Consider the following 14747-nt stretch of genomic DNA (forward strand, 5'->3'; position numbering starts at 1 on the left):
GTTGGGTTCATCAGTCTCAGCTCCAAACATGATTCATCTGAAGTGGTTTGTCAGCTTTTGTTGCATTGAAGACTCATCTAAATATAACTTTTGGGTCTTTTGAGACACATTCTTACTTTGTTTTTCCTTCATTACAACCTTAGTTCTTCTCTTCAGGGTTTTTGGCACATGTACTATCAAGCAGTCTGATGTTTCTTAACTTGTTTACTGTTATTGTTTTGTTGCTTTTCACTTTCATGCACTCATCTCAAGAACCAGTCTTACACCTTTTTGCTCTTACTGTAGTGACGTGGTGTAGTTTACTTTACCACCACAGAGCCATTAATTAGCCATTGTGGAGCTAAAATGTCACACAATCTTCCTGGGACTAAGTTGTCATAGAATTGTAGATGTTAAAATGTCTGTTTTTCTGGTAAGTTTAAGGACCCCTCGTCCGTGCTGGTTTAAAGTTTGAAAGAACATTTCCGTGACAACTGGGGAACTCCATCTGCTGATGAAGACAGTGAATCGACTGAAAGATTTTATCTGGTAATCTATTATTTAGTGATAGTTCTAGATTTGTTTTGCTGCAGTCTGCAAATTGTTTTTTCTGACTGGCTGGATTTTTCAAAATAAATGTGTGAGCTAAACATCGAATTCTAATTTAAAAAAACAAATCTGAAACCACTTTATAAAAACTTTCTGAAACATCACTGCTTTCTCTCATTTGGAGAAAAAGAAAAACAAGCACTGACACTCATGAGCGACATATTTCTCTATTAATCCTCATGAAATCTTTACAAAATCAACATTTACAGGGTCATCAGTGCTAACCGCAGACCAAAAGCAAGAGTATTACTGTACTGTCGTCGTAGCAAAAGGTAACAGTCTTTTACATCAGTCACATTATTTACAGCCTTGACACCTGGACCAGAAACCAATGACATGAAATGCACAACGCTCCTGATGAGATGCGTGTTACTACAGAGGTGTACAGACATGATGGTAATGGGTGGAACGAGCAGATAATATGCATCATTTGTATGAAGATGCTCTGATGGAAACACAACAGGAAGTTGATAAAAACAGGAAGGACGTTTCTCAGCCAGTGTGGTGAGAGACGAGTATTTTGGCTGAGGGACAGATGAGTTACCTGCAGAGTTTAAGGCCAGTTTCACTACGTTCTGATGCTCATTAGAGGATCATTGTAAGTGCAGAGAAAAATATTACAGTCTGTGGGGGCAGTTGGAGGCAGACGGGGACAGTTTGTTTTTCTCCCCTGGTCATTTCTTGGCTTTGCCTTTCCCCTTGCCCTTCCCAGAGTTTTCCTTCTTCTCTGTCTTTGACTCCTTGGTGGCCTTGGCCTTCTTCTGCTGCAGGGAGTGACAAGAGACAGACGAGATATAAACAGAGAAAGATAACAAAGACATTGCATGCTTATCGCAGGTTGAATGCTCTTACTTTGATCATAGCGTCAGCTTTGAGACCCTCCTTTTCATCATCAGACTCCTGAACTTCATTGTCCATGTCCTCTCCTCCCAGCTCTGACTCCCCACCACCTCCACCACCACCACCACCACCACGGCGGCCCTTTGTCACAGCTTGCAAGGAGTACGGCGTCAGGTGAACTTCTTTGTTGTACGCGCGCGTGAAAGCTGCCTTCACCTGGGAGCACAATGACAACACAGATGTCAGAATTCACTGTTTGTTTGACATACTTAGGATCGACCTGGGAAAAGACAAAAACAGTGTATTTTATGTTTTTAAGTACATTAGAAGCCGTGGGATCTGTTGAAGGCAGATGATTGAAAACATAATCATCAGACATGTGGGTCAAGCGACATGAATATGAATTCTACAACACAAAGAGGAGTGCTACACTGAAAATCAGCATGTCAGTGTCAGTGGAATCACACTGCATCTTACTTTGCGACACATGCAGCTGTTCACTGTCATATCCTGGGTTTTTATTTTTTTGGGCTTTTGTGCCTTTATTTGGTAGGACAGTGGAGACTTACAGGAAAGGGGCAGAGAGAGGGGAATGACATGCAGGAAAGAGTCGGGCCGGTTGGGAGTCGAACTGGTGACTTTTGCGCTCATCTGGTATGCGTCCTAACCATTCAGCTATCGAGTCGCCCCGTTAATCTGCTTTTTTGATAAACTGAAGAATTGTTCTGTCTAAAAAAAAATTTCAGAAGATAGTGACAAACGCTCGTTATGATTCTCCACAGCCCATGGTGATCTCTTCAAAGGTCTTGTTTTGTCTGACCAGCAGAACATAGAGATATTCAGTTTATTATCATATATGTCAAAGAAAAATATCAAATCCTCACATCTGACAAATTGAAAAAAGCAGATTCCAAACATTTGTTTAAAAAAAATGACTATAATGATTATTCAATTATCAAAACAGTAATCAATTAGTCCACAAATTGCTGCAGCTGTACTGCCAGCCAATCAGAACAGCCTGAACTAACTCTGTTGTCATTTCTTGCATTTCATTTTCAATCACTGTCTCCAATCCAATCCCCAGAATACCCCCCCACCCCACGACCTTGTACTGACCTTAGAGTCCAGTCTGGAGTAGGGGTCAGGCTGTCCACCCCATACACTGATCTCCATGATGCTGTCCACATCCTCCTTGATCAGCTGGTAGTCGTCCAGCAGCTGCACAGCTTGACCGGCGCCCTCTGCTCCGTGCCTCTGAAGTGGGCTCAGCAGCGCCTGCCGCAGGTAGTGCAGGTAGTCCAGGTTCACCGCCCGTCTGCTGCTCAACGTCCTGCAGGAGCCAAACAAGTAAAACACTTAGTGTGATTTTGTTATTGATGATGTATAAACAGTTACGAAAAGAAAAAAAAAGAAAAAAAAAAAAAAAACAGTGGTCCAGCTTTTACTCACTTTAAACTCATGTGTGAGGCCAGCTCCTGTACGATACGGGAATGTTTACTGGTGGAGGAATTCTTGCCGAGCCAGCTGGGGAATGTGGGGAACTGACTCATGTAGCCTCTCATGAGCTCGCCTGGTAACACACTGGCATAGATGGCCTACGAACACACACAGACCAGCACAGTGATGAAGCTCTGGTGTCCCAACACATGAGCTTGTGTCTGTTTAAATGTTACTGCAAGGTCATCTGGTCATTGCAAGAATAAGCTCGTGATAAGGTAAATGTGTGTGTTCACAATAAGAAAAGTTATAATTTCTTTCAGTGTTTGTTTAAAAAAAAAAAAAAAAAAAAAGCCATTTTCCAACAAGTAAATGCCAAACCTCACATGTCAGCCTCACACTGGTTAAAAAACTGCAAAGATTATAATACAGCAACCTGTCCTTAGAGAGCATGCTATACATAAAGAGCCTATATCTGGTTCTTTGGTTGGTTGACTGTGTCAAACATGACATGTCGCATGTCAACATGCAACATATATGCAAACAGCTACAGGTTATATGGACCGCAAAACAGAACCTGCTCTTCAGGGCTACGGCGGCCATGCAGATACCACATGGAGAACCGTGACTGGTCAGCTTGGCAAGATAAACGTGTACGTTGCATCAGATCTTAATGGGTCAAGACATGTCAGGAGCTTTTCAACCACATTATTCAGTCTTCTATTTCATGCCTGTTTGTAATCAATGCGGCTGTCTACACAGGCTGTGCAATAGCTCGAGTTTCACTCGTGCAATATGGACATAGTTTGGACCCCAGGCATATTTTTTACACTTCAAGTCTATTATATCATGTTTTACATGTGTAGCTACAGTGGCCGTGTTTCGGGCTCTGAGAGCTACACTCAGAGTTGTGCCTTAATCCATCCTGTGTTAAAGGATGGGTCTCTGAACAGAGCCCGATGGGGTCCAATGGGTTTAGATGAAAACTTAGAAATGGTGTTCAGGTTCAGTCTCATTGTCCTTTTGATGGTCATATACAAGGTGCCCACTCCTGTAATCAGCATAAACAGACAAGCTGTGACCATGGTAACAACTCAGTGTGTCAGCATACACCATCCTTTCTCAAAGAGTGATCCGTGAGTGACATCTAGTGTTTCTCAAACTGTCTGTGAGTAACCACACAGCCTATTAGCGAGTAGAGTAGCAAGTGTTGTTCTCAATATTAAATCAACTCATATGTAATTTCAAACTTTTTTTTTTATATTGGTTGCACTGAAGTCCAACAACACAGCAAAGCAGCCAACTGTTTTGCAACACTGCCTTCTCACATAGCTACGGTTAGCCTGCCCTGGGACTGTGCTAAATTGCACCAGTTATAAGCAGCCTGTTAACTATCAAACACAAACAACAGACAAGATCATGGACTGGTGGCTTAAGAATGGGTCATTAAAAAGAGAATCAAGTGAAACCTCCAACACAACAGACACAGAGCAGGCAAAGTGTAACGACTTGATGCAGATGGTTGATAATTAAAACTCTGTGGCAGGTGACATTCATTCTGCACACACTCGTCATAATACTATTAAAGTAGTAGGCGCTGTGGGTTTTGGGGGCATTTGGGGAGTTAGGTGGTCAGTGAGTATTATTTTAATGATTAAGTGGTCCTTGGTTAGGACATAAAGAGAGTACCAATCGGGTTTTGGGTCAGACTCGGTTACTACTCTTTCAGACTCAGGTCAGGTTCTGACAGAAATATGTGGCCCGGGCCGCAGGACTGAAGCTGCTGTTCTGCTCACTGCCACAGTCGCTCTCCACTACAGTGAATCAAAGAATGAAAACACTATTACTTTGGCTACTAACTGCACAACAATAGTGTGTGTGTGCTACCTGGGTAGGCAGCAGTGACCAGTTCTGCCCAGAGCGGATCCGTCTGTCCACCAGGTCTCCTTCAGAGATGGAGTCCGCTGTCTTGCTGAGTAAGACCAGGTGGGACTTCAGATCTCCCCTATGCCAAGAGACAGACAAGAAAATACAGGAATATTAAAGGAATAGTTCAATATTTTGTGAACTGATAATTCATCGAAGATGGAAACAGCTAGCCTTTCTCACCCAGCAGCAGCTGGACGAACGTGCAGGTAGTTCTCTTGGACGAAAAGCGGTGCTAGCGAGTAGTCGTGGAAGAAGAGGCCAGACTTGTCGATGAGGCTCATGTGGGCAGTCTCCTCCCCCATAGTAAACACCTTCCTGCAAACGTCAAACGGCCCCAGTTTCATGTCCTTGCGGGCGCTGGCTGCGTCAGACTTGCACTGGTCGTACGTCATCACCTTGTCTTTAGCCGACCACATGCTCAGGTTGTGTATCACCTGGAGAAAAAACAGCCAGCATGGTGAAAAAAAAAGCAGACTCAGGAATGAGGACGTAACCTTGGTATAAATGGACTTTTATGATACTTTGTCTTCTTTACCTGTCGGACATCCTGATTGGAAGCGAGGATAATTTCGTTAAGAGCTGGGGGTGGGATCTTGATTCCCTCTTTGAAAGCGAGGGACATCATGGCTCCCTGAAGAGTAGATATTTACATTTAAAAGCTTACTTAAAAATATTCAAAAGTAACAGCACACACAGCACTTACTCTCTATCAAGCAAACATCAAAGTGTCAGGGGACACCTGATCTCAACTGTCTGCATCCATCTTCACAACCCATTAACATTATTATTCTATAGCCTGTTTTATGCTGTTATCCAATTGCTCACCTGTCATTAAATGCACTCGTTGGATTCACTCAGTGTCTGTATCAAGGTTTTCAGCATTTTAGCTGAATTGACTGATATTGGACAGAATGTGTGTGCCTGTGTGTGTGTGTGTTTGTACGTACCTTTATCTGTTCCACTCGCGGCCTCTGGAAGCGCAGATCGAAGCAGTAGTTGGCCAGTGACCGTATCTTCTGGTGGTTACGATCGTTGCACATGCAGATGATGGGAATCTTTGAACTTCTGATCAGGCCGATCATCTCCTACAGGAGGCAGGAGATCAGAGATCAGTATCGAGAACATGTGGTGAAGGAACCAATAACCAGTGAATCTAAAGGACAGTTGGAGTGGACGGATCAGACTGAATTTCTATTTTGTGTCACTTCATCATTCAGGCTGATGGTGTCCTAATGTTAGTGGTTTTCTGTTTGGAGAAAGTAATTATTTCAAACTAAACACAGGTAACTTAAATGAAACATGCTGATTACTGTTTCTGCAGGTGCACTGGACTGCAACATCTGGATAAGATTTTTCTTATCTATTTCTAATCTGTTTTTCTAATCTTTTGTTAGATTGAATAAGATCAACCACCCCTCTAACTTCCACAAAATTCTGGTCTGACTATTAGAGAAAATGTACCTGGATTCCTCCACGATCCTCATTACCAGCCATGCCATCAACCTCGTCCATGATCAGGACGTGTTTACTGCTCACTGTCTGAGACGTGCCTGCAAAGCACACACCAACAGTTACATACACCACACAGTGTGCACTTCACTTCTGGATGAATTACATGTTACGTTAATTCTCAAGGAGAAAGGAATTTAACCTCTGCAGGAAAAAAAACAAAGATATGAATAAGACAAATTTCTGCAAATGTTTACACTTTCTCAGCAGATTGAAACACTAAAACAGTAAATGTGCTGTGCTATATTAAGGTACTGTCAGTTTAAAGTAACACCTCCTCTTGCAGAAATCAGACTCCTTTTATTTAATGCAACAAGCCACTATAATCACACTCTTTTTGAAGACCTTCCATTTCAGAAATATTCTTGGTTGCTCTTTGTCTTTAACACATAATAGACCACTGATTTTTTTTATACTTGTAAGCATAAACGTAGCTGGGACCTAACTATAATTCATGGGAGGTTGTTATTTTTCCTCTTTAAAAAACTTGAGGGAAATAGCACAATGCATCACAGGGACAAGACGATGCTGTGCAGGAGTAGCAGCCAGCAGGTTTCTGTTGCAATGTTTAGTGTGCGATCATATCAAACACAAAGACTACATGACGCTGCTTCACAATAAAAATGTTTCAATTAATTTTTTTTTCTTGTGAAACAAGCACAAACAATATGGCTATGTAGAGTAGGATAGCTTAATGAAAAATTGACAGATAATACATTGATTTTGACATTAAAATGTTTATGAGTCAATATTTGTTTCCTGCACAATTTGTGTCCACTTCAAACATAAACATGTTTTCATCCATACTGTCTTTTGAAAACATAGCTGGTCATTTGTATGTGTATCTATAAAGGCTGATGTAGTTTGAAATGTGAAAAAAAGACATGAGAAATACAGAGAGAAGGTCGACCTTTGTAGAAGTTCTCGATACTAGTGTTGTTAAGTGACTCTGCGACGACTTCCTTCAGGCTGTTTTTGCTGCGAGTACAACTGGCGTTCATCTCCACGTAGCTGAAGCCCAACTCCTGCAGACACACAAGGAGGCACACAGACACAGTGAAAAGAAGGCTGAGATCAGAGCAAAAAATTTCCAAGTTTAAAACATTATTTGACCCAGCTCGGAGTCGTGGTCGCAGAAATACTTCAAAAGCCCATAAATATGCCTGTTTTCAGACTGACCTCACAGACCAGGGCAGCAGTGGTGGTCTTCCCAACCCCCGGAGGTCCAGAGAGCAGAGCTGCTTTATATCCTGATCCATCATCTTTTCCTCCTCCAAACTTACCAAACCTTGCTAATGTACATAAAAAATAGCACAAAGCACATAGTCTTCAGCACAGGTACATTTTTCACCAAAACAAAGGGAGCTTTGGTTTTTAGTTTGTATAACTGATGCAAACAAGCTGAACTGTCTGCTACCTGCTGGTTTGGAAGCAGGGCCGCTCTGGTTTTTGTGCCAGTTCTGCAGCCAGCGCAGCAGCTTATTGGCACAGCTTTGGTCACCCTGCTGGCCAATCACAGTCTTCAGAGAGCGTGGGCGGTACTTGTCCACCCATAGCAGACTGGCATCCTCCCCAGTCGTTGATGGGGAGGTTGATGAACAGGTGGAGGAGGAAAGGCCGAGCTCCCTCCGGGCCGTGTGACCTGAGCCTCTCCCAGGTGGAGTGCCGCCAGCTCGAGTCCTGCTACCGCGACCTTGTGCCAGGCCGGTCTTTGACGGGCTCGGGGTGTGAGGGGACCTGGAATTACCCTTGGAGGGAGAGATCTTCTGGGATTTGGGGGTACTCTTTGAAGTCTGACTGGGCGGAGTCCTGGTCTTTGAGGCTTTGCTCTAATTAACAGAGGTGGGAAAAAAGAAAACATCCCAAAACAGTTACAGCATGTCCAAATAAAATCCATCCTTGCATGTAGAGCTAAAATAATTTAATAAAATCACAGAAAAATGATAATAACATAATCAAAACAACTGTTTCCATAATAATAATAATAATAATAATAATAATTGTTTCAGTCATTTTTCAAGCAAAAAGTTCTAAATGTTTTGGCTGGAAAAAGGGATGACTAATTCTGTTTTAAGTTTGACCATAACACCGTTTGACACCACAAATGAAATGACTCTATAAACAGCATGATATACTATATTTCAGTAGAGTGCTGACCTCTGCCTCTGCAGCAATCTCATACTTGGACTTCTTTCCTGGTTTGGTTCTGATCAGCTCCAACAGACCATCCTCGTCCAGGATCTTGGTGCCAAAACTCTCCGCCTGAGCAGAGCAAGACAACAGAGTATGAAGACAAGCTGTAACCGTGTATTTGGAGGACAGAATTCAAATATAATTGTGAATTTCCCCACTGTGGGACTAATAAAGGCTATCATATCTTATACAGGGAAATAGTACAGGAAAGAGATAGGAAAAGGAAACAAAGTCTCAAATTGGTGTGATTGCTGCTGCTTGTATATTTCTATCATTTTATTGTCTGGGAACATTGATGCTATATAAAATATTTGTTAATTCATTTTAACAGAATTTGCGTATATTTGCACACTAACGTTCTAGTAATGAAAACCATGTTTTTTCATATGCAGCTTCGCCACAGTTTCAATGCCACCAAGGTGATTGATGTATCAGACTGTGCTATAATTCTTTTGGGACTGTTATCACAACATTTCAAAATTAATAACTGCTTTGAGCTTTTCAGTTTTAAAAACAATCCCGTACCCATTCACTATATTTACAAACACATCACTTGTGTTCAGGAAAAACTAGATTCAAATTTCAAAAATAATCAGTCCTCAGCACCACCAAAATCTAATCAGTTCAACTTTAAGTCCACGTGAATGTTTGTGCCAAATTTAAAATTTGTTAGAAATTCCCTAAAGGTGTTCCTGAGATATCGAGTTCAAGAGAATGGGACGTACAGTATGTACCGACAGAAAACCTGAAAACATAATGCCTCATCGGCGTGCAGGCATACACAATCACGCCAGTCAGTAACAGTGCTCGCAGCTATTACACACAGTTTCATCAGGAAATTCATTTGTTTGTTGAAGCCAGGTTGGTCACCTTCTCCAGCTTCGAGACTCCGCTGTCCCTGCCCTGCACCAGGTAGGTGGTCTTTTTGCTGACGTTGCCTGTCACCTTGCCTCCGTAACGCTCGATGAGGGCTTTGGCTTCATCTCTCTCTATGGACTCCAGGACCCCCGTCAACACAAACACACAGCCCTCCAAACAGTTCTCTGCTCCCTGGAAAACACATGCAGCACACAGTCAGAGATTAAAACCAAGACAGAGATGGTGATCAGCAGCTCTTCTTCCGCAAGTGTGTGAAGGCTGATGTGTGTGTTGTTACCTGTGGGATTTCCTTGGAGCCCAGAGCTCGCGGTCCATCTCTGTTGAGGAAGTTCCTGTAAGCTGAAGAGTTGACTTTCTTCTTCTCAGCGTCATCAGGACTCGTGCTTGTGCTCTGATGAGAGACAAAGATGTATTTCAGTGCTGCACAGCCAATTGGCCTTTGGGGACAAATACATTTCATTTATTGATAGATTATGTCCATTATGATCTGGATATGATACAGTTACATGATACATTTGATAAATTTCAGTTGACAGATAAGGGATCTGCAAAGCTCACCTCTGGTTTCTTGGGAGAAGTTTTAAGTGCAGTGGGTGTCGTTCCTGTTTTGGGTGTGAACTTCATGTCTGAGCTCGATGAAGTGAGGGGCTCCTTTCTGGGAGAGGTTTTCATTTTTGTGGGAGAAATGGGGGTTTTGCTCTTTGACCCTACATCTTTCTCTTCATCCTTTTTCTTCATCATGGCCAGTTTGGAACTAGCTTTGACAGGGGTACGGTTCTTCTTAGGAGACGGACTGATCACATCCTCCGACACGCTGCGGTTGGTCTTCGATGGGCTGCTCGTGCTGCCAGCAGCAGAGTCTGTGCAGTTCTTTTTGGGAATTGTGGCAGGTGCTTGTTTTTCATCAGAGCCTTTACGAGCCTGGATGAGGACACACACAAGTTTGTATCTAACAACCACTAACATCAGTAGTGAGTGTGCCTTTCTATCAATGTGTTCATTACCTTCTTTGCCTGTGGCTCCTCATCCAACATGGCCAATGTTCTAGCGAACTCCTCGTCCTCATGGACCTGCTTTTCCAGCTGCGTGATAGGAAGAAAACAAAGGCATGAGAAAGGATAAGCAGAGGCCAAGTTCAACTACGAGTAGCAGCGGAAGTAAGAAGTTTTAACTTAACAATCACATTCTTCAGATTTTTACTTTCAAGTATTTAACATTATATCTTTATTTTGGATTTGAGGATTTCTCCCAATGATTCATACACCTTGTAAACTTTCACAAACATTCTCAGGCTTGGGAAACAATGACTCCATCAGCCCTCATACTCCAACAGGCAAGCACAATGGGTAAGACACAGGACTTCTTTTCACTATCGATTATTATTATTATTAAATAATTTGCAAAATATTTTTTTCAGATAATTCTTTCTGTCTATAAAATTATGAAAATTTGTCCAAAGTGACTTCATCAAGTTGCTTTTTTAAACAATTAACAGTCGAAAAAGAAAAAAGCATTAAATTCTCACATTTTTACATAAAAAATGATTTGAAAAGATGAATTGATCGTGAGAACAGTTGCAGATTAATTTCCTGACAGTCCACTTCTTGATTAATTGACTGCTCGTTTCAGCTCTGATTACTGGCTTAATGAACGACCAGCTGTTATGTCGATCAGCCTACCTCCATGTCCTCTTCCATCTGCAGCTGTCTGGCAATTTCCTCATCACTGATCAGATCATCTGCATCCTGAGTTGGCTGTGGAGGAGATGAGTTTTTACAAAGTCAGTTTGTTGTAAAATGATCATTTGTTGTGAAACAGTAATGAGAGACTGACAAAAACGACTCAATGAAGGGATCAGTGGGTAAGATTCAGAGAGAGTCATATAAAAGCAGTGCATGAGAAGAATCATTTGTCAGTACTCACAGCCTTCCGTTTGGTGCTGGCTACCAGCTTCTTGTCTGAGCGCTGGACAGTCCCACTGCCGAAGTAGTCAAATACTGAGGTAGGGGTTTTTTTGGGCTGAGGAGGCGGGGCCGACTTAGGGGTGACAGGCTTGGGAGGAGTCTTCACCCCAGTTTTCCCCTGTGTGGAGGAGGGCTTGACAGGAAGCTTGGTCCCTGAGTGAGGACTTCCTGCATCTGACTTTGCCGGTTTGGACTTGTCATTCTGTTTGGTCTTGGAAACCTTCTTCAAGGATTGAAAGTCTTCACTGTCTGAGTCTACAATCGAAAAAGAGAAATATCCTATTAAAACATAACTTTTTCTAAATTCACGAAACATCATTCCTCAACTTAAAAATGGATTCCTCTAATTACAAATGCTCGAGTCTCCCCAGTTTTTAACATGACTATATGAATGATTTTATTTTGTTCATTACAGTTCTTCGATGACTTATGTTCAGTTTTTAAAAGCTGTTTGAAATGTCTTTATAAACTCATTAACATGTTTTATCTTTGTATGTGCTCTACAAATAAGATGGTGGATTTGACAACTAATTACCTAAATATCCATTACGAGGACAGGAAAACCTTGAGTGCAGATGTATTTGAGAAGATACGTTTTAATTTATTCTTAGCCAGGAAAATATGAGAATTAATCACAACAGCGCCAGCAGGTACAGTATGTCTGAAGTATTATGATAAGCCATCACCTGTTTCTGAGACATACTGCACAGGATCTTTTTTGGGAGGTGGTGATGTCTTCCTGGCCTTCTGCTTCTCTTTGGGGGATTTCTTTGACTTCCTCACTGGCTCCTCCTCCGAGTCTGGACAGAAAAACAAAGACATGTGGTGAAGAAAAGACAAGCAAAGTATCAAGCTGATGCCGGTGTAAATCAATGCCGATGAAAAAAATAGTCCACTATGTGGGCTACATTTGCAGTTTTTTCTTTAAGAACAAATCCCTGACAATTTTAAAAAAACCCTATTGCTGTGCAACAAGATAATTTTTTAACTTGTTTCCCAGGTTATAATTCTAAACAAGCTAGAAATGATACATCTCCTTGATCATTTTTACAATGTAAAGATGATGATCTGTAATGTAGCAGGAATTTATCTTTGAGAGGATGAAAACAGCATTTTTTTTTGGCAATTTTTGCATAAAATATATTTTATGGATTAATCAGTTATCAAAGTAATTTCCAACCATTTTCTTGTAGATCGACTAATCAGCTAATCATTTCAGCTGCAGGTCAAACACGAGCCATGTGAATACTTCACCTTGGCTGTGAGAAATAAAAAGAGGATAATTTGATAAGGAAAATAATCGTTAGTGGCAGTCCTAAGGAGAATCTTGTAGCAGCTCAAAGTCTTTCTTACCTGACTCGATGACTGCACGCTTCTTTCGTTTTTTCTCACTATCCTTGTGTTTCTCCTCAGTTTTGGAGCTTTTGACCTAAAAACATAAACCAAAATTAGCCCTGATGAATACAACAATGGCACAGAGGAATCATTAATATAAAGGAAGGCAGAAGATAATGATGCAGAAGTTAACTCATGATGTTGGAGTTAATGGGAAAGTCAAAGGACACTAAAAACCATATGGAGGCGCGGATTCTATTTTTGTTTTATTTTTTTTACCCACCTATTGTTGTGAAATTTTCTTACAAATCCTAGTTCAAGTTTTAATAACAACAGACCTCGTCTTGCTTTAAAAAAAAACCAAAAAAAAAAACCTACATTTACACTTTAGACCTGGACGTGAAAAACAAGTAGACTCCAGTAACTGTTTAAAGCTGTTTCAGATGTGTGATTTTGTTCCATTTGGAAAACATATCAGACCAGATCCAAATTAAAAACTGCTTCATTTGATAAATCTGGTTTAGATTCTCCAAGACAAGATAACAAGTCTATAAAAGACATTTTCAGATTTGTGGAACAAATATTCGGGAAAACACAATTTTACAGCTTTTTCACATCAGACCAGGTCAGGATCAAAAACCACTACACTAAGACTTCTTCATGCTCAAATCTGGACCTGATCTGCATAACATACATTTGTGGAAGCGTCATAAGTCAATATTATTTTCTTGCCTTGTTGGTCTCTTTCTTTTTCTGTTTCACCCCCTCGTCTGGAGACAGGGGCTTGCTGTTCTTCTTTCCATTTCCATTTGGGGCTGGTTTCTGCACCGCAGCCTTCCCGGCAGTCGACCCAAAGTACCGCCTGATGTCCTGTGTGCACACAGACAACATGAATGATACAGTCATCATGAAATCAAGCACACAGCTAACTACATCCATGCTTTTGTGGAGGGAAAACATGCAGCATTTAAATGAGCTAAACATCACGCAAAATATCAAGGATATCACGAAGGAAAACGGTCATGATGTGTTCCTGGATAAACTTAAAAACAGGTTCTTAAGTTTATCCTCTTTAGCTGCAGCTAACATTGCGCAGCATCGTTTTCACTTTATTTAACCACCCTCCTTACATGTACGGCTCACCGTCAGAGCGATGACACATTTTAAAATCCGTAACGTACCATTGTGAAGACGTTTTCTCGCAGTTTTAGTTTCAGGTTATTTATCAGAAAAGTCAGAGGAGCCTGTCTGCAGCCGCTTGGCGCGAAGCGGGACTCTGTGGTCGCCTGGAGATGACGAACAACCGGGAGCTGGTCGGTGTGCGTCGTGTGCGTCATTCAGCGTGTGTTTTGGTTTTTTTTTTATAAAATAAAATAAAATAAAATAAACAAAACAAGGAATCTCTAGATCAGTGAATGTCATTGTCATGTGTCCCAATAAATTTACCAATAAATTTACAAAGTCATTTAATTTCTTGGACTGCGTCAGTTAATATATGCATCAATTGTTTAATCTTAAGAGAAAGAGGAGAAAAGTCAGCATCAATATTATCTCATACAGCGAAATTAAGAAATTAAAAAAGATAATGATTCACTGTGCGTTTGCAAAGGTACGAGTCAACGCTGTGTAGAGTTTAATCTTCAGTTACTTAGAATATCGATAGTTAGAAGAGATATTATATATATATATATATATATATATATATATATATATATATATATATATATATATATATATATATATTATATATTTTAAAAAAAAAATCTTTATTAAACAGTTTCAAATGAACAGGCATCATCATTCTTAAACACACTTAATAATTCCAAGCAGCATACTTTACAAAACCAATATAAATAGTAAATACCTACATACAGTGTGGTTGACAGTTTATTAGGAACACCTACACTAAGTCAGTTTAATACAACAGTCCTGCAATAAATCCTCATTCATGAAGGTTCCAATGTTCAGTTTTTGTTGAAACTGTTAAAAAGGTATTGATTTAGCTTTGAGATCATTTAAAGGATGCAGTCCGTGCTGCTGTTGAACTGCACACCTCTCTGTATTGCAATACAG

General features: G+C 40.8%; 1 protein-coding gene across 1 annotated transcript; it reads right to left on the reverse strand.

Moving 5' to 3' along the window:
- Positions 1 to 739: 739 nt before the first annotated feature.
- Positions 740 to 14026, reverse strand: rfc1 (replication factor C (activator 1) 1). The gene is made up of 23 exons (XM_071504327.1): positions 13856 to 14026; positions 13407 to 13544; positions 12693 to 12768; positions 12026 to 12139; positions 11299 to 11594; positions 11055 to 11129; positions 10380 to 10457; positions 9934 to 10296; positions 9653 to 9766; positions 9367 to 9546; positions 8461 to 8565; positions 7721 to 8132; positions 7483 to 7595; positions 7214 to 7328; positions 6256 to 6344; positions 5742 to 5879; positions 5330 to 5425; positions 4975 to 5228; positions 4753 to 4870; positions 2878 to 3023; positions 2545 to 2758; positions 1441 to 1644; positions 740 to 1352 (listed from the first exon to the last, which is right to left on the reverse strand). Exons 1-23 carry the CDS (start codon positions 14009 to 14011, stop codon positions 1263 to 1265), a joined length of 3684 nt encoding a protein of 1227 aa, XP_071360428.1. The 5' UTR covers positions 14012 to 14026; the 3' UTR covers positions 740 to 1262.
- Positions 14027 to 14747: the final 721 nt, after the last annotated feature.

Source organism: Trachinotus anak, unplaced genomic scaffold, assembly GCF_046630095.1.
Source record: "Trachinotus anak isolate AG129_WGS33_773 ecotype Australia unplaced genomic scaffold, CSIRO_AGI_Tana_v1 ptg000019l, whole genome shotgun sequence".
Classification (NCBI taxonomy): domain Eukaryota; kingdom Metazoa; phylum Chordata; class Actinopteri; order Carangiformes; family Carangidae; genus Trachinotus; species Trachinotus anak.

What these genes read in the sequence shown, in the direction of transcription:
- rfc1 (XM_071504327.1), bottom strand. Translation starts at nt 14,011, where the DNA reads ATGACGCACACGACGCACACCGACCAGCTCCCGGTTGTTCGTCATCTC. An exon ending in CCAGCACCAAACGGAAGGCT is followed by an intron (nt 11,130 to 11,298) that starts GTGAGTACTGAC and finishes TCTCCTCCACAG; the next exon opens with CCAACTCAGGATGCAGATGA. An exon ending in CTGCTGCCCTGGTCTGTGAG is followed by an intron (nt 7,329 to 7,482) that starts GTCAGTCTGAAA and finishes GTGTGTCTGCAG; the next exon opens with GAGTTGGGCTTCAGCTACGT.